The 21,738-nt window shown below is 42.8% G+C and overlaps 1 protein-coding gene across 2 annotated transcripts in view; it reads left to right on the forward strand.

The window, feature by feature from the left end:
* Positions 1 to 4,112: 4,112 nt before the first annotated feature.
* Positions 4,113 to 21,738, forward strand: part of LOC114670087 (S-acyl fatty acid synthase thioesterase, medium chain-like) — a 30,124-nt gene continuing 12,498 nt past the window's right edge. Inside the window, exons 1-3 of one of the 2 annotated variants that reach the window (XM_077945854.1) lie at positions 4,113 to 4,156; positions 7,788 to 7,982; positions 10,291 to 10,421. In XM_077945854.1, coding sequence (XP_077801980.1) covers positions 7,951 to 7,982; positions 10,291 to 10,421 — 163 coding nt within the window. In that variant the 5' untranslated portion in view covers positions 4,113 to 4,156; positions 7,788 to 7,950. The remainder of the gene's footprint in view (positions 4,157 to 7,787; positions 7,983 to 10,290; positions 10,422 to 21,738) is intronic. The other variant, XM_077945855.1, reaches the window with a different exon arrangement.

Raw genomic sequence — 21,738 nt, forward strand, 5'->3', positions numbered from 1 at the left:
TTATTTTTAAAAAGCAAAAGCAAAATCTCCCCCAGGTAATTTTAAATGGTTAAAAAAACAACAATCGAGATTGAAAACTATTGCCCTAGATTCCTGCTTTCTGTAGAATGATGAGCCCAAATCCAGCCATCCCCTGGCTGCCACCCGTGGGCCTAGATCCCAGGTAAGTACTTAGAACACACAAAAACATTTTTTTTTTTTTTTGAGACTTAGTCTTGCTCTGTCGCCCAGGCTGGAGTGCAGTGACGTGCTATCGGCTCACTGCAAGCTCTGCCTCCTGGGTTCACGCCATTCTCCTGCCTCAGCCTGCTGAGTAGCTGGGACTACAGGCACCCGCCACCGTGTCCAGCTAATTTTCGGTGCTTTTAGTAGAGACGGGGTTTCACCATGTTAGCCAGGATGGTCTCGATTTCCTGACCTTGTGATCTGCCCACGTCAGCCTCCCAAAGTGCTGGGATTACAGGCATGAGCCACTGCGCCTGGCCCCACACAATAAAAACATTTTCAGGCATGCCTGTGGGGAAGCTTCTGTCAAAGAGTGGCTGGGCAATTCATCTTCAGCAACATCTTATTGCCCCAATCATACATCATGAGTGCCTATGGTTGAGGTTCTTGGCTAGCACATTAAGGATAAATTGCAGTAGGACTCATCAGGTTATCTGGCTGATTTCTATAAATCAAAATGATTGAGTTTTTATTCTATGAAGATCACCAAAGTGTTGACAAATTTGAGACCTCTACTACTTTCAGCAATGCCTGAACTAGATCAGCCTCCACAGGACACAAGACTTTATGAAACTAGTGAGAAGTGACAATGTGGTAGCAGCCTTCATTCGCTCTTGGTGACTCCTTGGCCTTGGTGTCCACTCTGGCCATGCTTGAGGAGCCCTTCAGCCCACCACTGCACTGTGGTAGCCCCTCTCTGGGCTGGCCGAGGCCAGGCGGCTCCCTCTGCTTGCAGTGAAGTGTGGAGGGGAGGCACGGGCAGGAACCAAGGTTGCACGTGGCCCTTGCGGTCCAGCAGGAGTTTTAGGTGGGCGTGGGCTCAGCAGGCCCTGCACTGGCAGTAGCCAGCTGGCAGTGAGGAGCTTAGCACCTGGGCCAGCAGCTATGGAGGGTGTCAAGAATGCGTCAGTAAGGGCCACTACATCCGACCTTCCTCAGTCCTCTTTGTGGTATAAGAGGAAAACTAGTGTTTCTGTTGCTGCATCGGTGAGCACAACTATTCCGATCAGCCATTGAGGGCCAGGAAATTGACTTCCTCCTGGACACTGGCATGGCCTTCTCAGTGATAATCTCCTGTCCTGGACGACTGTCCTCAAGATCTCTTACCACGCGAGGAATCCTGGGACAGCCTGTAACCAGGTATTTCTTCAACCCTATCCAAAAGGAAGTAGCTACAGCGGTCATTGGTCAAATTCCCAACAGCAGTTAGGGTGTCCTGTTTAGAGGGGGGATTGAGAGGTAATCAGCCCTCACTCTCAGCGCCTCCTCGGTCTCAGCACCCACTCTGGTGGCACTTGAGGAGCCCTTCAGCCCACCACTGCACTGTGGGAGCCCCTCTCTGGGCTGGCCGAGGCCAGAGCCAGCTCCCTCTGCTTGTGGTGTGGCGTGGAGGGAGAGATGTGGGTGGGAACTGGGGCTACGCATAGCACTCGTGGGCCAGCGTGAGTTCTGGGTGAGCACAGACTCGGCCAGCCCTGAACTCAGAGCGGCCAAGCCAGCACCACAGGCCCCAGGCAGTGAGGGGCTCAGCACCAGGCCAGCAGCTGAGAAGGGTGCGCCAGGTCCCCTAGCATTGCTGGCCCACCTGCACCATGCTTGAATTCTCACAGGGCCTCAGGTGCCTCCCTGCAGGGCAGGGCTCCGGACCTGCAGCTCTCCATGCCTGAGCCCTGCCCCCCATGGACTCCCACACAGCCTGAGCCTCCCAGACGGGCACGCCCCCTGCTCCGTGGCACCCGGTCTCATCAACTGCCCAAAGGCTGAGGAGTGTGGGCATGTGGCACGGGACACAAAAGCAGGCTGCCTGAGTCAGCAGTGGCAACCCACTCGAGTCGCCTTCCACACTGTGGAAGCTTCGTTCTTTTGCTCTTTACAATAAATCTTGGTGTTGCTCACTCTTTGGGTCTACGCCACCTTCATGAGCTGTAACACTCACTGCAAAGATCTGCAGCTTCACTCCTGAAGCCAACAAGACCACAAAACCAACAGGAAGAACGAACAGCTCCAGACGTGCCACCTTTAAGAGCTGTAACACTCACTGCGAAGGTCTGCAGCTTCACTTCTGAAGTCAGCGAAGACCACGAACCCACCAGAAGGAAGCAACTGCAGACACATCTGAACATCTGAAGGAACAAACTCCGGACACACCATCTTTAAGAACGGTAACACTCACCGCAAGGGTCTGCGGCTTCATTCTTGAAGTCACCGAGACCAAGAACCCACCAATTCCGGACACACTGGGATGACAGGCGTGAGCCACCGCGCCCAGCCCATGAGATGTTCTAATACAGGCATGCAATGTAAAATAATGTCATGGAGAATGGGGTATCCATCCTCTCAAACATTTATCCTTTGTGTTACAGACAATCCAGTTATACTCTTCTAGTTATTTTAGAATGTACACTTAAGTTATTATTGACTACAGTCACTCTGTTGTGCTATAAAATAGCTGGACATCACACTTCCTTCCTCCCTCTCCCATGGTCTCCATATCTAAGAAATGATCAATTCCTACTGGTTTCATGGTCAAAATAGCTGAGGAACCCAAGCCTTCTTTTCATCCTCAGCTCCTCCACTTTAGCACAAAGGCAGAATGCATTAGGGGTGAACAGCATAGTTTCTGGAACCAGACTACTTGGGTTTGCCCTCTGGTCTGTTCCCTAGCCACGTGTCTTTCAGTCAGTTACTTAACCTCTCTGTGCCTTAGCTTTTTTTAATCTTCAAAATGGGGGACATAATACCTTAATTATTCTTGTAAATAATGCCTACATGACTGTAAACATGAAAAGTCTTAATAGGTATTGAAAGCTTAGAAGGGTGTTTGGCCCCTAGTGTTATGTGTTTGCTAATATCATAAGACCAGGTATAACTCTTAAACGTCTAGATCTCTAAAACAGCCTCTTAACTTGTTTTTACTGTCAGTCAGTCATTCTGAAAGTCAATTCACATTTTTCCACCTTCCAGTGGATTCTCTTCTTCTTTTCTTTTTTTTTTTTTAGACAGAATTTCGCTCTTGTTGCCCTGGAGTGCAGTGGCGCAGTCTCGGCTCACTGCAACCTCTGCCTCCTAGGTTCAAGTGATTCTCCTGCCCCAGCCTCCCCAGTAGCAGGTGACTACTACCATGCCCAGCTAATTTTTTGTAGTTTTTAGTAGAGATGGAGTTTCACCATGTTGGCCTGCCGGTCTCAAACTCCAGACCTCAGGTGATCCACCGACCTTAGCCTCCCAAAGTGCTGGGGTTACCGGCATGAGCCGCCATGCCCCACCAGATTCTCTTCCTCTTAAGATCAAGTCCCGACTCCTTAAAAGTTTTTGCTTATAAAGTCATTGATAACCTGCCTCCTAACTACTTTCTCATTTCTTCTTTTACCACTTGCTCTCCCCCGTTCTGCCTTCCAGTTATTTTTTCTTTTTCTTTTTTATTTTTTCTGAGACAGAGTCTCGCTCTTGTTGCTCAGGCTGGAGTGCAATGGCGCGATCTCAGTTCACTGCAACCTCTGCATTTTGGGTTCAAGGGATTCTCCTGCCTGAGCCTCCCGAGTAGCTGAGGTTATAGGCATGCGCCACCACATCCAGCTAACTTTGTATTTTTAGTAGAGACAGGGTTTCTCCATGTTGGCCAGGGTGGTCTCGAACTACTGACCTCAGGTGATCCGCCCATCTAGGCCTCCCAAAGTGCTAGGATTACAGGCATGAGCCACCACACCGGCCTTGCCTTCCAGTTTAGTTAACTGCTTTTCTTTTCCTAATAGGTGGTGCATTGTGTCTCTTCTGGGCCATAGCCCATGTTGTTCTTCCTGCTTTGTTCTTTTTGTTGTTCTTTCATAATGTTCTGAGATTACCTCATTTCCTGTGCCCTCTCTTTCTGTGGCTATGCAAAGAAGGTCATCTTTCAGACTGTTTGCTCAGAGTTCATCTCAAAACCTGGCAAGTGAGTATTTTATATTTTCAATTATCTAAAAATCCTAAGAGTAATACCTTCTCAGATATGTCTCATGTGCACAGCCTATAATTAGATTATCTTTTAAGCTAATCTGTGAATATTGCTTTATAACTAGAGAATTTAGTCTGTTTGTATGTAATATAATCACTGGTATCTGGGGTTTAATCTGTCATCTTGCATTCTACTTTTTATTCGCTTTACCTGTTCTATGTTTCTTTCCCTTTCCTTTTCTCAGTTCTCTTGTTGATTAAACAAACATTTGTCTCTCCCAGTTTGGATGATTTACAGTCTGTTTCTGTTCTTCTAAGGGCTAGCCTGAGAAATTAAGGCATGCATATTTATACAGTCTAAACTGAGTAAAAACTCACAGATAATGTAAGGACCTTTCTTTGCCTGTTGCTGACTTTGACATTATTTTGCCTTGTATTTTAATTTTATATATACATATTTTCTTTCTTTCTTTCTTTCTTTCTTTCTTTCTTTTCCTTCCTTCCTTCCTTCCTTCCTTCCTTCCTTCCTTCCTTCCTTCCTTCCTTCCTTCCTTCCTTCCTTCCTTTCTTTCTTTCTTTCTTTCTTTCTTTCTTTCTTTCTTTCTTTCTTTCTTTCTTTCTTTCTTTCTTTCTTTCTCTCTTTCTTTCTCTCTTTCTTTCTTTCTTTCATAGAGTTTTGCTCTGTCGCCCAGGTTAGAGTACAATGGCGCAATCTCAGCTCACTGCAACCTCCACCTCCCGGTTTGAAACAATTCTCCTTCCTCAGCCTCCCAAGTAGCTCGGATCACAGGCATCTGCCACCACGCCCACCTAATTTTTGAATTTTAGGAGAGATGGGGTTTCACCTTGTTGACCAGGCTGGTCTCAAACTCCTGACCTCGTGATTCACCCACCTTCGCCTCCCAAAGTGCTGGGATTACAGGCATGAGCCACTGCATCTGTCCCTAATTTTGTATATATTTTAAGGTCCACCACACATTACAATTACCATTTTATGTAATCAATGTTCATTTACATTAGCTCACATATTTATCACTGTCTTTTTCATTCCTCCTTGCATCTCCTATGTTCCATCTGGGATCATTTACTTTCTGCTCAAAGTATATCCTTTAACGTTTCTTTAAAAAGTGTCTCCTGGTGACAAACTGAGTTTTTACTTGTCTGAAAATGTCTTCACATTGTCCTGTTTCCTAAAAGCTGTTTCTACTGGGTATAGAATTCGAATTTGGCAGTTCTTGTCTCTTAGTACTTGAAGATATCATTCTATTCTCTTCTATGTTTTTGCATTGCTATGAGTCCATGCCCACTTCTTCTCATCTCCTGGCTCCTTTTAATAGTTTTCTTCTGTGTTTCTTTGTTTTGCAGGTTCATTGTAATGCATCTCTATAAAGATTGCTTTTTTGGTAATCTAGTCTGCTGGACATTTGCTGGGCATGTTTTATCTTTGGACTAGTTTTATGCATCAGTTCCACAAAAATCTAAGCCATTATCTCTGGAGTATTGTCTCTGTCCCACTCTCCCTCTTCTCTCATCTGGTACTTCAATGAAATGAAAGCATCTAGAGATTTAACTTTGAGGAGAGAGTCACTGTTATTTTTACCGGAGGATCCCTCCAGTGTTGAAAACAAAACCCAGGACATTTTACTCAACTTGGAAAACATTTCTTGAGTCAACTTGGACAGTGGTTAAATGTTTAATCCTCCCAGGTATTAATTGATCACAGACTGTGCCAAGTCAAAAAAATAATACAAAACAAGGTTTTAATGTCCTTCAATTAGAAAGGGTTGCAGGAACACAACCTACTTTTATGAAAACTTTGTAATGCTCCGTAACAACTTTTAATTCTCAACACCAAAAAATTTGTATCCCAGCTCTGACTGCCTATTTTCCTTGGAAGAACTTGCTGTCTTTTTCTGCCTTTCATATGATTACCTAAGAAAGAACTATTTCCACATAAAGTACGTGAAATCCTCATGAGTCATTCAGGTGATTTTTTTCTGAGAGGTGATGATGGCTCTGGCCCAGAATTACTAAGAAAAGGCTCTAAGAAACAAACAGATGGGCTCCCCACCCTCCATAAACTTTCTTCCTCTATTTAGGAACATCTTTCTGTTCCTAAAAATGTCCTCCACTACGTGATAAAAACTGGAGGCTGAGGGATTCACCTGGGCTCTCTGGAACTGTGTTGAAAGTCACAACTAAGCCTGTCAAGTTAACTGTGGCCTTAAAATGAATACTTGGGATCCAGAGAGCTCCTAGGAAGTAAGAAGATAAAGACCTTTATAAATGACAGAACTGCACTTGAGGTCAGGAGTTCAAGACCAGCCTGGCCAACATGGTGAAACTCCTGTCTCTACTAAAAATACAAAAATTAGCAAGGCATGGTGGCGGGTGCCTGTAATCCCAGCTACTTGGGAGGCTGAGGCAGAGGAATCACCTGAACCTGGGACGTAGAGGTTGTAGTGAGCCCAGGTTGCGCCACCACACTCTAGCCTGGGCGATATAGCGAGACTCAGTCTCTAAATAAATAAATAAATAACACATCTGGCCAGGTGTTGTGGCTCATGCCTGTAATCCCAGCACTTTGGGAGGCTGACGTGGGTGGATCACTTGAGGTCAGGAGTTCAAGACCAGCCTGGGCAACATGGCAAAACCCTGTCTCTACTAGAAATACAAAAGTTATCTGGGCGCAGTGACGGGCCCCTGTAATCCCAGCTACTTGCGAGGCTGAGACAGGAGAATCACTTGAACCTGGGAGGTGGAACCTGGGAGGTGAGCCAAGATAGAGCCACTGCACTCCAGCCTGGGTGACAGAGTGAGACTCTGTCTCAAAAATAAATAAATAAATAAATAAATAAATAACAGATCTTTCGGTATTTTTCTTCCCTTTTCTGAATATTTGAAGCTTGTAAAATGGGAAGTTTGGCACAGCAGTGAAGCCTTTTTTTAGAATCCCTCTTTCTTGAGATTTTTATTTTATTTTTTGAGATGGAGTCTCAGTCTGTTGCTCCGACTGGAGTACAATGGTGCGATCTCAGCTCACTGCAACCTCCATCTCCCGAGTTCAAGCAATTCTCCTGCCTCAGCCTCCCGACTAGCTGGGATTACAGCCATGTGACACATGTCCAGCTAATTTTTGTATTTTCCGTAGAGATGGGAGTTTCACCACGTTGGCCAGGCTGGTCTCGAACTCCTGACCTCAAGTACTGGGATGAGCCACCATGCCCAGCCTCTTTCTTGAGATTTAAAGGAGCACAACTTTATAAACACCTAGAAAGCTAGGATATCTCTGTTGTCAAAACAAACATCCCTCACCCTTACCCTAATTTTCTAGTATGTATGGAATGTTTTCTGTTCTTTTAGGAGGAGGCTTGTTTCATGGCTAGAGTCTGGAAATGTTGCATCTTTGTCTTTCTGTATATATGTGGGCAGTCCTGACAGTGGAGGCGGTTAATGCGAATTGGATATGAACGGGGTGCGGTGAAGGGTGGTGACTCCTTATCTGAATAACATCAGTTGTGTTGCTTCTAACCCATTTCTTCTTCTCCTTTGTCATCACCACTGTCATTTTTTTTTTCTCTTCTCTGTCTTCTCCTTCCTTTGCCTCTAACCCTCTTCGTTTTTAACAGAAGTTGGAGCAGTCAATAAGAGTCAGAGCCTTTAAACAGAAATCTACTCACTTTTCTGTGTGCACAAGGCTGAGCAGAGGTTCTGCCTCTCAAGAGGAACTGAGTGCTGTTGGGCATTCAACACACCGCAGAGACCAGCAATCTTGCCCCCTCACCTCACAGCATGGACAGAGGAGACCAAGCTAAGAGAACCAGGTAGGTCACTCCTTGCGCCACCAGGCTCTTCCTCCATCCCAGGGGCTCCGATACCCTGCCTTTGTGCGGCTCCCTTTTGAGTTTGAAAGAGGCTTCTCGGTCAGGTGCAGTGACTCATGCCTGTAATCCCAGCACTTTGGGAGACTGAGGCAGGTGAAACACCTGAGGTCAGGAGTTCAAGACCAGCCTGGCCAACATGGCAAAACGCCATCTCTACTAAAAATACCAAAATTTCGCCAGGTGTGGTGGCGCACACTCAGGATGGTGGTAATCCCAGCCACTCAGGAGGCTGAGGCAGGAGAATTGCTGGAACCCAGGAGGTGGAGGTTGCAGTGAGACGAGATCGTACCACTGCACTCCAGCCTGGTTGACAGCGAGACTCCATCTCAAAAAATAAAATAAAATAAAATAAAAAATAATTCGTCTTTTTTGCCTTTATCTTTAAACTAGTAAATATTTACATAAGCGCCCAAGTAAACAGCAGGGAGTTTTTCTCCAGAAATTATCTACCCCCTGCCCCGCCAAAAAAATTTTCGTTTGTGCCTAGGTTCATCTAAAATCTCTCATTTTATGGGTGTTCTCAATTATCTTGTTATGAAGAACAAAGTACCCGTTACAGAACACAAGTTAACCTGAAAAGGTATCAGTTGGTGTTAGTTTTCGATGTTTGTAGAGATCAACTGAAAACACAAGAGAGGGGTATAACAGATTTCATCATTATACTAGGGTTTAGAACCTCACATTTGGGAATATTATATATCTTTGTAAGGAATTTAATGGTCAATTTGGAAACTTTATAGAAATCATTGAAATTGTGGCGAGCGCAAATGTGTACAGATAGGATGACTTTTTCAAAAAGAACTTTTCCTAATATCACCTGATTGGGTACTTGGATCTTGGAATAAAATTCCAGTGACATTATAAGTAGATTGGTTTGTTTGTTTGTTTTGAGATGGAGTCTCACTCTCACCCAGGCTGGAGAGCAGTGGTGCGATCTCGGCTCTCTGTAACCCCCGCCTCCTGGGTTCAAGTAATTCTCCTGCCCCAACCTCCCAACAGTTGCCCACCACCACACCCAGCTAATTTTTGTATTATTATAGAGACAGGGTTTTGCCATGTTGGCCAGGCTGCTCTCGAACTCATGACCTCTAGTGATCTGCCTCCCTTGGCTTCCCAAAGTGCCAGGCTTACAGGCATGAGCCACTGAGCCCAGCCTATAAGTAAATGTATAAAGCACTGTTTATCAAACATTCAGAAGGAAGTCAAAATTATATGCTCTATAAAACTGACATATAACTTGAAAAGTGACTCTGGAGATCATGAAGATACCAAGATCGAAGCTGTCCATGAACGGTTTGGATAAAAGTATTCACCAAATTGTGAAAAAGGCAATTTCTAAATTAACATTTATGTCACTTCAAGTGTGCATATAAAATGCACTTACTGAATGTTATATATAGGTATGTGACAATTTCACCTACATCCCTAAAAGTTTATTTAATTTAGAAATTAGAGACAAGGGCTGGGCGTGGTGGCTCATGTTTGTAATCCCAGCACTTTTGGAGGTTGAGGCGGGTGAATCACCTGAGGTTGGGAGGTCGAGACCAGCCTGACCAACATGGAGAAACGCCGTCTCTACTAAAACATAAAAAAATTAGCTGGGTGTGGTGGCACTTGCCTGTAATCCCAGCTACTTGGGAGGCTGAGGCAGGAGAATCACTTGAACCTGGAAGGTGGAGGTTGCTGTGAACCAACATCGTGCCACTGCACTCCAGCCTGGGCAACAAAGTGAGACTAGGTCTTAAAAAAAAAAAAAAAAAATTAGAGGCAAGATGTTACTCTGTCACTGAGGCTGGAATTCAGTGGTGCAGTCATAGCTCTCTGCACCATCAAAATCCTAGGCTCCAGAGATCCTCCTGCCTCTGCCTCCCAAGTAGCTGGGATCATAGCTGTGTACTGCAATGCCAACCTAACTTTCAATTTTTTTTGAAGACATGAGGTCTCACTGTCTTGTCCAGACTAGCTTTAAACTCCTGGTTGCAAGTGATCCTCCTGCCTTGGCCTCCCAAATTGCTAGGATTACAGGCATGAGCTACCATGCCCCGTCCTAAAAGTCTATGTATTCATATTGTCAACACAGACTGTAAAAACCTTTTTTGCCCTTTCTTATTGGAAAAATTTGCAATCACTTTATATTTGAACACATTTTCTTATAATTAATAAAGATTTTCATTAAAACACAGGTAATTCAGTATGGGGAACTTAATTGATATACATAATGTTACATATATTTGAATTTTCTCCCTAGGAATGAAAAGGTTTTCAACTGCTTATACAAAAACCCTGAGGCAACTTTTAAGCTGATTTGCTTTCCCTGGGTAGCAGGTGGCTCAGTTCATTTTGCCAAATGGGGACAAGATACTCATGATTCACTGGAAGGTATGTTCATTTTTAACATCATTTAAACAATTTATAAGGGCAGATGACATAAATGTATTAGAATTTGAAGTTTGGTCAAGACTTTCCTTCCTGGTAGATAGTTAATAATAAACTTTCAAGATTACGCTTCCATAGGGTAACTTTTATATTTCTAAAGTAAGTTGCCTTTACTTTGTTCTTATCATTAGTGGCAGAAGGACCTTTTAGGAGATGATATTCTAATACTGCATTTGTCTTTGGTATAATTATTGATATGGTTGAACTGAATCTACCATCTTGCAATTGTTTCCAATTTTTCCCATGATGTGTTCTATTTTCCCTTTTTCTGCTTTGCTTTTGAATATAATCTAAAAAGACTGCTATAAATCCAGGTGCAGTGGCTCATGCCTGTAATACCAGCACTTTGGGAGGCTGAGGCAGGCGGATTGCTTGAGGCCAGGAGTTCAAGACCAGTCTGGGCAACACAGTGAGACCCTGTCTCTAAAATAATAATTATTTATTTATTTATTGTTTTTGAGTCAGAGTCTTGCTCTGTCACCCAGGCTGGAGTGCAGTGGCGCAATCTCGGCTCACTGCAACCTCCACCTCTCGGGTTCAAGCGATGCTTGTGCGTCAGCCTCCCAAGTAGCTGCACTTACAGGCACGCACCACCACGCCCAGCTAATTTTTGTATTTTTAGTAGAGATGGGGTTTCACCATGTTGGCCAGGCTGGTCTCAAACTCCTGACCTCAGGTGATCCACCCGCCTTGGCCTCCCAAAGTGCTGGGGTAACAGGTGTGAGCCACTGCAGCTGGCCTCTATAATAATAATTTTTTTTAGGTTAAAAATAAAAGTATTAAAAATTGTTATGCATGTGTCTATTGCCTTATTAGCCATAGTTCTTTGTTTTATTGTTTTAGTGGATGCTGTTCGATTTACTATATGCACCTTTTTTTTTTTAATGTTATGTGCAATTGTAGTTTTTCTGTGGCTGATTTCAAGATGGTTTATTACTTTTTTTATTTTTGAGACAGAGTCTTGCTCTGTCTCACAGGCAGGAGTGCAGTGGCATGATCTTGGCTCACTGCAACCTCTGCCTCCCAGGTTCAAGCAATAATCCTTCCTCAGCCTCCCAAGTATCTGGGATTATGGGCACATGTCACCACGCCTTGCTAATATTTGTATTTTTAGTAGAGATAGGGTTTCACAGTCTCTACTAAATTCACATTGTTAACAATCAGAATTCTTAACAATTATGACTGGCTAAAGTATATAGCATAAAAAGTTAACAAGTATGTAGACATCTTAAGGTCTGGAGAACCATGACTGATTTAATTCATCTCTGTGCTTCATCTGATCGGGATCAGCCATCTAATTTGATGGCTCCAAGACTTGCAGCTGAGAGTTCAGCTTTAATTCAGAGGCTTGTTTTTATTACACATCTGTCCAATCTGTGGACATCTTGGGCAATTTTGGAAAATTTTTCTTTCACATTTTCCCTCTTCTGACAGTATTCTTAGAGACACACTTACTATCTGTATGAAATCAATGAACTTACTGTATTTTCTTTTTTCTTCCTTCTCCTCTCTAAAAACGGTTGTATTATTTCTACTCTGTCAGAGCATATAACATCATCCCTAATTTTTTTTTTAGTCTTAGAAACACAAAAAAGTCTTCAAAGCTCACCACCAGTCCTTTTGCCAAACTTTCCCTAATCATGTATTGACTGGATGAAGTTTGTCTTCTAGTACAAGGATAGTGAGCTTTTTCTGTAAAGGGCCTAATAGTAAATATTTGCACATTTATGGGACATATAGTCCTTGCTGCAACTTTGTCATTGTCTCACAAAAGCAAGCACAGACAATGCATACAAAATGAGCACAGCTGTGTCCCAGTAAAACTTTATTTACCAGAATATGTGGCTGCAGGCTGGGCATGGTGGCTCACGCCTGTAATCCTGGCACTTTGGGAGGCTGAGGCGGGCAGATTATTTGAGGTCAGGAGTTCAAGACTAGCTTGACCAACATGGTGAACCCTGTCTCTACTAAAAATGCAAAAAGTTAGCTGGGTGTAGTAGTGCACGCCTATAATCCCAGCTACTCAGGAAGCTGAGGCAGGAGAATCGCTTGAACCCGGGAGGCGGAGGTTGCTGCGAGCTGAGATCACGCCACTGCACTCCAGCCTGAGCAACAAAGTGAGACTCTGCCTAAAATAAACAAATAAATAAAACCAATGTGGCTGCTGGCTTTGACCCATGGGCTATAGTTGATTGCTGTATCAGTAGATTCTTCAGGCAGACTCATGATTCCAATAGATGCTAAGTTCCTGCATCTGTAAGACTGCTTTGATACTGGAAATAAATTCTTTCTTTTTTAAAAAAATTTTTTTGTAGAGACAGGGTCCTGCTTTGTTGCCCAGGCTGGTCTTGAACTCCTAGCCTCAAACAATCCCCCTACCTTGGCCTCCCAAAGTGCTGGGATTACAGGTGTAAACTACCATATCTGGCCAGGAGATAAATTCGTGATGTGTATACTTTTTTGAGTTTCTTTAACAATTTGTTTGACTTTTATCTTGTTTCAGATTTTGTTATCAAAGAGTGTGATACCATCCCAATTTGCTTCTTTTATAAATGACTTGGTAATTTGTTTGGAGGGCTGCTTTTTTTCTTCCTTTTATCGTGACAGAGTCTCGTTCTGTCACCCAGGCTAGAGTACAGTGGCGTGATCTCGGCTCACTACAGCCTCTGCCTCCCAGGTTCAGGTGATCCTCCTGCCTCAGCCTCCTGAGTACCTGGGAATACAGACATGCACCACCATGCCTGGCTAATTTTTGTATTTTTAGTAGAGACGGGGTTTCACCATGTTGGCCAGCCTGGTCTTGAACTCCTGACCTCAAGTGATCCGCCTGCCTCAGCCTTCCAAAGTGCTGGGATTACAGGTGTAAGCCACCGTGTCCGGCCACAGATCCTCCAATTCTAACATTTTAATGCAACTACTATGGGTCAAGTTTCTCAAGCATATGATAGGCTTTTTTAATATGTAGTTTTCTTTCTTATTCTATTTCAGGGAATGTTACAGTAGGTAGTTAAGACATAAACAAGGCAGGAGAGGCCCCTCCACCCCCAGCCAGGAATGTCAAGTGATAGCGAGGTGATGGTCAGGCAGTTGTTAAACTGCCTCTCTAAAATAATAATTAGTCACCACCAGTTCTAGGGAAAGGCAGTCCCCCAATAGCTACAACACACTGAAAGTTGGCAATCGGCAGATTCCTGATAAGATTTCAGAAGCTGGTCAAGTGGATTCACACATGTGCGCTAAGAGGCAAAATGGTGGCGTTTAACTGGTCCTTCTTCCAGAAAAACTAGTGAGGGAAAAATGCTTTAAGTGAGCGTGCATACAACTCCAGTAAACACACTGGGCACGTGGCCGCTCCCAAGTTCTGGCAGGCCACTGCACATGCAGACAGCCCACCCCAAGGGAAGAATCAGAGTAGAAGGGATGAACCCTCTGAAGCATGCCAATGTATAAACCCCAAGTCAAAGGTCAAACAGGGCACTTGATCTCTCAAGTCATCCACTTGGCCCTCTTCCAAGTGTACTTCACACTTCACTTCCTTTTTTGTTTCTGTTCTAAGCTTTTTTTTTTTTTTTTTCTTGACACAGGGTCTTGCTCTGTTGCCCAGGCTAGAGTGCAGTGGTGCAGTCGCAGCTTACTGCAGCCTCAACCTCCCAGGCTCAAGCGATCCTCCCACCCTAGCCTTCCAAGTAGCTGGGAACACAAGCAAAAGCTACCACGCTTGGCTAATTTCTTTTCTTGTATTTTTGTTGTTGTTGTTTTTGTAGAGATGGGCTTTTGCCACCTTGTCTAGGCTGGCATCTTACTCGCTCAAGGATTCACCCGCCTCAACCTCCCAAAGTGCTGGGATTATAGGCGTGAGCCACTGTGCTCAATCCTCTTAAGCTTTTTTTTTTTTTTTCTTTTTTTAAGATGGAGTCTTGTTCTGTCACCCCGGCTGAAGTGCGGTGACGCAATCTCGGCTCACTGCAACCTCTGTCTCCTGGGTTCCAGCAATTCTCCTGCCTCAGCCTCCCAGGTAACTGGGATTTTACAGGAGCCTGCCACCACACCTAGTTAATTTTTGTATTTTTAGTAGAGATAGGATTTCACCATGTTGGCCAGGCTGGTCTCAAATTCCTGACCTCAAGTGATCCACCCACCTCGGCCTCCCAAAGTTCTGGGATTACAGGCATGAGCCACTGTGCCTGGCCTTTTTAAGATTTTTAATAAACTTTCACTCCTGCCATAAAACTTGCCTCAGTCTCTCACTCTGCCTAATGCCCCTCAGTCAAATTCTTCCTTCTACTCTACCTCCTTCTACAAGCATCGAGGTTGTTGCAGAGCCACTACGGATTCGTGGCTGCCAACAGGAAGTTTGCATGAATTAAATATTGGTTATTTTCCAGTGTTTTATTTTGTTTAGTTTTCCTGAGGCTCTCCATATGTTCCTATGCTGGAACCTTTTCTGCCTTCCATGACTACTACTTTGTTTTGTAATGTTTTCCCTTCCATTACTACTACTTTGTTTTGTAATGTTTTCTCTGTCCCACTTTTGTTTCCTAGCTCTTTTTCCTGTACTGCATATCCAACTCAATAGAGCACTTTGCATCCGCTGTGTCATGGGCAACTTTTAGTCATTTTTGAAATAATTTTTGTCTTTTTAATCCATTTCTGTCCACTATTCTGTCAGCTATTTGTGCATTTTTGTTTTTTGGTTTTTTTTGGTCTATTTCTATGAAGAATTTTACATATCTGAGTTACAGTGTTCTTTCGTTTCCACTATTTCTGGTTTAATTTCATCTAAGTTGGAGTGTTGTGCTGTTTGATGCTCTGACATCAAGTCTCAAACAAAATAATGCATTCATTGGAAGAAGAGAGCCCTGTAATTCCTAAAGGCCTTTTTAGAAATTATCGGAAATACTTTTATATGAGGTTTTTAATCAATACCTGATGGTTCAATATAGACAATTAAAGGTCACTCCTTTAAACACGTTTTCAAATAGTTGATCTATAAAAATGCATACCATAAACTTTACCGTGTTCACTGCTCCCCTTATAGAATAAAACAGTACCAATATAATTGAAGTCTCCCTCTCCATTTGTGGCCTCCTCAAACCTTGGCTTAAGCAAGATATAGTTTAATCTCTCATATTTTTAACTTTATATACTTTTTTTTTTTTTTTTTGAGACAGAGTCTCACTCTGTCCCTCAGGCTGGAGTGCAGTGGCACAATCTCTGCTCACTGCAATCTCCACCTCCCGGGTTCAAGCGATTCTCCTGCCTCAACTTCCCAAGTATCTGGGATTATAGGCATGTGCCACTACGCCTAGCTAATTTTTGTATTTTTAGTAGAGACAGGGTTTCACTGTGTTGGCTAGGCTGGTCTTGAACTCCTGACTTCAGGTGATCCACCTGCCTTGGCTTCCCAAAGTACTGGGATTATAGGTGTGAGCCCCTGCACTTGGCCCATATGAATGTTTCATATTGTAAACATTTCTCTGAAACTTGCTTTTCCCTCAGTCTATTTTTTAGAATTCCATTCTGTGACTATATCACAATTTATGTATCTATTTGGTTCTCAGGCATTAAGGTCATTTTCATTTTTTTACTATTAGTATAAACAGGGCTTCTATGAGCATCTTACACATGTCTTCTTACATACATGTACGAGAGAGTCTACATCTAGGAATGGAATTTCTGGGTGGTAGAGTATGAATATCTCCAACTACATGAAATATTGTCAAATTGTTCTCCAAAGGAATTATAATAATTTATGCTACGAAAGCAGTATAGGAAAATTCTTATTGCTCTATATTGTTGACAATACCATTGTAATTTTTTGCTCTGTGCATGAAATTATTCTAACTTTACATTAACTAACCCTTGTTACAAGATTAGATTTTTTTTTCACATTTTGATTGCTTGTCTTTTTCTCATTGACATGTAGAAATTTTTTTCTTTCTTTCCTTCCTTCCTTCCTTTCCTTCATTTCCTTCCTCCCTTCCTTTTTCTTTCTTTTCTTTTGACAGGACCTTGCTCTATTGCCCAGGCTGGAGTACAGTAGCATGATCTTGGCTCATTGCAGCCTTAACTTTTCAGCCTCAAGTGATCCTCCTACCTCAGCCTCCTGAGTAGGTGGGACTACAGGCATACACCACTATGCTCGGCTAATTTTCTTTTTTTTCTTTTTTTTTTTTTTGAGATGGAGTCTCACTCAGTCGCCCAGGCTGGAGTGCAGTGGCATGGTCTCAGCTCACTGCAAGCTCCGCCTCCCGGATTCACGCCATTCTCCTGCCTCAGCCTCCCAAGTAGCTGGGACTACAGGTGCCCGCCGCCACCCCGGCTAATTTTTTGCATTTTTAGTAGAGACGGGGTTTCACCGTGTTAGCCAGGATAGTCTCGATCTCCTCACCTCGTGATCCACCCACCTCGGCCTCCCAAAGTGCTGGGATTACAGGCGTGAGCCACTGCGCCGGGCCGCTCGGTTAATACCCTCCCCTCCCCTCTCCTCCCCTCCCCTCCCCTCCCCTTCCTTTCCTTTCTTTTTGTAGAGACAGCGTCTCACTATGTTGCCAAGACTGGTCTCCATCTCCTGGGCTCAAGTGATCCTCCTGCTTCAGCCTGCCCACGTGCTGGGATTATAGGCATGAGCCACTGTGCCTGGCCAAAATTCTTTGTCTATTCTGGATTCTAATTTTTTTTTAGAAGGTTTTGTGTGTTGAAAATATCTTCTAGTGTGTGCCACCTTTCTTTTTAATGTGGTGTCTTCTGACTCACAGAAGCTTTAAATTTTAATATAATCAAGCTTATTACTCTTCTTTTAAACTTTATGCTTTTTACGGCTTGCTTTAAAAGCAAGCCTAACCTAACCCTATACCCTAACTCCAAGTCACAGTTATTTGCCTATCTTTCTTCTATCAATTCTAAAGTATTTTTGTCATATTTGAGCCAGTCTTTTGTATATAGTGTGAGCTAGATATCCAAGTTTACTTATGCCACATGAATAGCCAGTTGGCTTGGCAATGCTTACTGAGAGGTCTATACATTCCCCCACTGGTTTTAAGTGTCAGTTGAATTATAAATTGAGTTTTCACATGTATGTGAGTCTATTTCTGGGCTTTTTTTTTTTTTTTTTTTTTTGAGATGGGAGTCTCGCTCTGGAGTGCAATGGCGCAATCTCAGCTCGCCGTAGCCTCTGCCTCCTGGGTTCAAGTGATTCTCATCACAGCCTTCTGAGTAACTGTGATAACAGGCATGAACCACGATGCCCGGTTAATTTTCATATTTTTAGTAGAAATGTGGTTTACCATGTTGGTCAGACTAGACTCAAACTCCTGACTTCAGGTGATCCACCTGCCTTGACCTCTCAAAGTGCTGGGATTGTGGGAATGAGCCACCGTGCCTGGCCCGGGTTCTCTATTCTGTCCCATCCGTGTACTTGCCTTATATGATACCAGAAACACAGTGTCTTCATTCCAGCAGCAGGGCAGTCTCAGGGTAATTGGGATGTTTCCTTGATGCCTTCATGGAAAAAAAATGAGTATCTGGAAGTCCATGTGTAGATCTGTTTCTGGATTCTCTATTCCACTGATCTATATGTCTATGTTTACTCCAAAAGTATACTATCCTCATTACTGTGGCCTTATAATAAGCCTTGGATATCAACTAGCATAAGTTCTCCAGCTTTGTTCTTCTTTCTGAATGTTGTTTTGGATATTTTAAGTCCTTTGCATTTCCATACAGCTTTTAAAATCAGATTATCAATTTGCTGAGATTTTGTTTGGGATTACCGTGAAGTTATAGATCCATTTTGGGAAAATTGACATCATAACAATATTGAGTCCTCTGATCCGTGAGTAAGATCTATTGCTCCAGTTTAAAAAGTATTGTTTTGATTTAGCAATATTTTGTCATTTTTTATTTCTGGCCTGCTTCGGCCTCTTGAGTAGATGGAACTGTAAGAAGGTGCCACCATACTTGGTTAATTTTTTTTTTTTTTTAAGTTTTTCGTACAGACAGGGTCTCCCTATGTTGCCTAGGCTGGTCTTGGACTCCTGAGCCAAAGCGATCCTCCCACCTTGACCTCCCAAAGTGCTGGAATTATAGGCATGAGTCAACGTACTTAGCCTTCCAAAATACATCTTTAAATGATCACAGTCTACTTTCAAATTTTATTATACCAGTTCATTTTTAATGAAAGAACCTTATAAAACTGTTATTCCATTCCTCTCTCTTGACCTTTGTGCTACTTTTGTGAAACACTTTCCTACTTATCAATTTTGTGGAGAACAGTCAGTGTCTTTTTTAGTGATTTTAAAGTGAAAAAAAAATGTTTAGTAGGAACTTCTGAGCGTGTAGGGAAAAACCAAAATGATAAAAAATAATCTTTTATATATATTTACATGATTACCTTTGTTAAAGTAGATTCAGATTTTCATCTGACATTATTTTTATTCTACCTGAAGAAGTTCCTTTAATATTTATTTTAGTGCAAGTCTGCTGGCATTGAATTCTCGTGGGTTTTATGTGTTTAAAAAGTCTTTAACTTCCACTTTTGAAAGATATTGTCACAGGATATGGAATGGCAGGTTGACAGTTGTTCCCTCCCTTCCTACCCCCTAGTATTGTTCTCTGGCTTGCCCAATTTCCCTCACTCCCTTCATCCTTCCCTCCCTCCCTCTCTCTTGTCTTCCTTCCCTTCCTTCCCTCCCTCCCTCTCTCCTTCCCTTCCTTTCCTCCTTCCCTTCCTTCCCTCCCTCCCTCTCTCCTTCCCTTCCTTTCCTCCTTCCTTCTTTCCCTTCCACATTCCCTTCCTTCCTTTCCTTCCTTTCCTCCTCCCTTCCCTTCCTCCTTCCTTCCCTCCCTTCCCTTCTCTTCCCTTCTTCCTTCCTCCCTTCCTTCCTTCTTTCATCTGTCCACCCATCCATCCATCTCATTCTGTCTCGCAGCTTGAGTGCAGTGGCACAATCATGCCTCACTGTAGCCTCAACCTCCCAGGCTCAAGCAATCCTCCTGCCTCAGCCTCCCAAGTAGCTGGGACTACAGATGTGCACCACCACACACACTCAGCTAATATTTTTAAATGTCTTTTTATAGAGATAAGGTCTCATTTCATTGCCCAGGCTCTCCCAAACTCAAGCACCTTCAGCTTCGGCCTCAACAAAGTGTTGGGATTACAGGCATGAGCCACCACACCTGGCAGGCTTGCATAATTTCTAACAAGAAATGTGCTGTCATGGCCTGGGCACAGTGGTTCATGTCTGTAATCTTACCACTTTGGGAGTCCAGGGCGGGCAGATCACTTGAGGTCAGGAGTTTGAGACCAGCCTGGCCAACATGGTGAAACTCCATCTCTACTAAAAATACAAAAATTACTCAGGTGTGGTGGCATGTGCCTGTATTCCCAGCTACTTGGGAGGCTGAGGCAGGAGAATCACTTGAATCTGGAAGGCAGAGGTTGTAGTGAGCCAAGACCGTGCCACTACACTCCAGCCTGAGCAACAATGTGAGACTCCGTCTCAAATAAATAAATAAGAAATGTTTTGTCATTACCTTTGTATCTATGTCTCTCTTCTGTGGCTGTTTTCTAAGATCATCTTTTTATCAAGTGTTTTTAACAATTTGATGGATAAGCCTTGGTGTGGTTTTCATTGTTTATTCTGCTTGAGTTTCCTTGAACTTCTTGGATCTACAACTTGGTAAGTTTCAAATTTTGAGATATTCAGTCACTATTTTTCTCAAATGTTTTTTCTGTTTCCCTCTTCTCTTCTCTCCTTCTGGGACTCCAATTACACCTATGTTAGATTGATTTATAGGTACCATGGTATACTCATCAGCTGTGCATTTATTTTGTCATGTTCTTTCCATGCTTAATTTTCTTTTTTTTTTTTATTTTGAAGACAGAGTCTCACTCTGTCATCCAGGCTGGAGTGCAGTGGTGTGATCTTGGCTCGCTGCAACCTCGGCCTCCCAGGTTCAAGTGATTCTGCTGCCTCCGCCTCCCAAATAGCTGGGACTACAGGTGCGTGCTACCACGCCCAGCCAATTTTTGTATTTTTAGTAGAGATGGGGTTTCACCCTGTTGGCCAGGTTGATCTTGAACTCCTGACTTCAAATGATCTGCCCACCTCGGCCTGCCAAGGTGCTGGGATTACAGGTGTGAGTCACTATGCCAGGCCAAGATGCTTAATTGCAGATAGTTTCTTTTTCTATGTTTAAGTTCACTGATCTTTTCTTCTTCCTGTCTAGTCTGCTGTTAATCCCATCTGGTGTTTTTTTGTTTTTTTTTTTTTTAACAATTTTTCATGTATTTTATATCTCTACAAGTTCCATTTGAGTCTTTTAAAAGTCTTTAGTTTCTGTTCTTATCATGTTCATGTTTTCATTTACATTATTGAGCACATTTGTATTTAATAACTGTTTAAGGTCCTTGTCTGCTGACTCTATCGTTTGTTTTTTCTTGTCTATTTCTTATCTTTGATGCTCCCCCTGGACCTGTTATGGGTCATATCTTCCAACTTTTTGGCACGTCTGGTGAGTTTTGATTAGATGTTAGACATTGTGAGTTTTACATTGTTGCGTCCTGGATTTTGTTGTATTCCTTTTCAGTATGTTAGATTTTGCTCTAGCAAGCAAGCCAATAAGTTATTTGGGATCAGCTTGATGTTTGATTCTGGAGATGCTCATGTTGTGTATTTATTCATTAGGAGATGACTTGTCATTGTTTCTGTTAGGCATCCTGAAGTGCTACTAGCCCAGGATCACTTCGAGTTATTTTTGCAGCTTCACTTTCTATAAATTTGAAGTTTATTTATGTTACCTGCACTCCAGTCTACCAAGGTAACATAAATAAACTTGAAATTTGCATAAATACAAGGCTTTCATTAAAAAAATGTAAGGGCAGATTTTTTCCTCCATCCAGAGATAAGCAAATCAGAAAGTTCTTCTTTTCTCCTTTGCCATTTGGAAAATAAATACTTTATTTCTAGTCTACCTTTTTCACAGAGGTTCTAGAATTTAAGGTTTCTTGGCTTTGTGTAAAGGACTCAGTTCTAACTCTCAAATTTAATGCTTTCCAGTGCCTTATCTCCTGACCGTCTAGGTCACCCCTGAAACCTGATGTTTTATTTTCCTGATATAGGTAATAGTTGTTGGGGTAAGCATTTCATCAGCACATGATCATCAATGGAATTTTCAGTTTCTTTGATTTTTTTTTTCTTTCTCTTCTAGGTATTCCCTTTATCTTATTGTGAGCAGATACTTAGTCTGCTATATTTTATGC

Source organism: Macaca mulatta, chromosome 9 (assembly GCF_049350105.2).
Source record: "Macaca mulatta isolate MMU2019108-1 chromosome 9, T2T-MMU8v2.0, whole genome shotgun sequence".
Classification (NCBI taxonomy): domain Eukaryota; kingdom Metazoa; phylum Chordata; class Mammalia; order Primates; family Cercopithecidae; genus Macaca; species Macaca mulatta.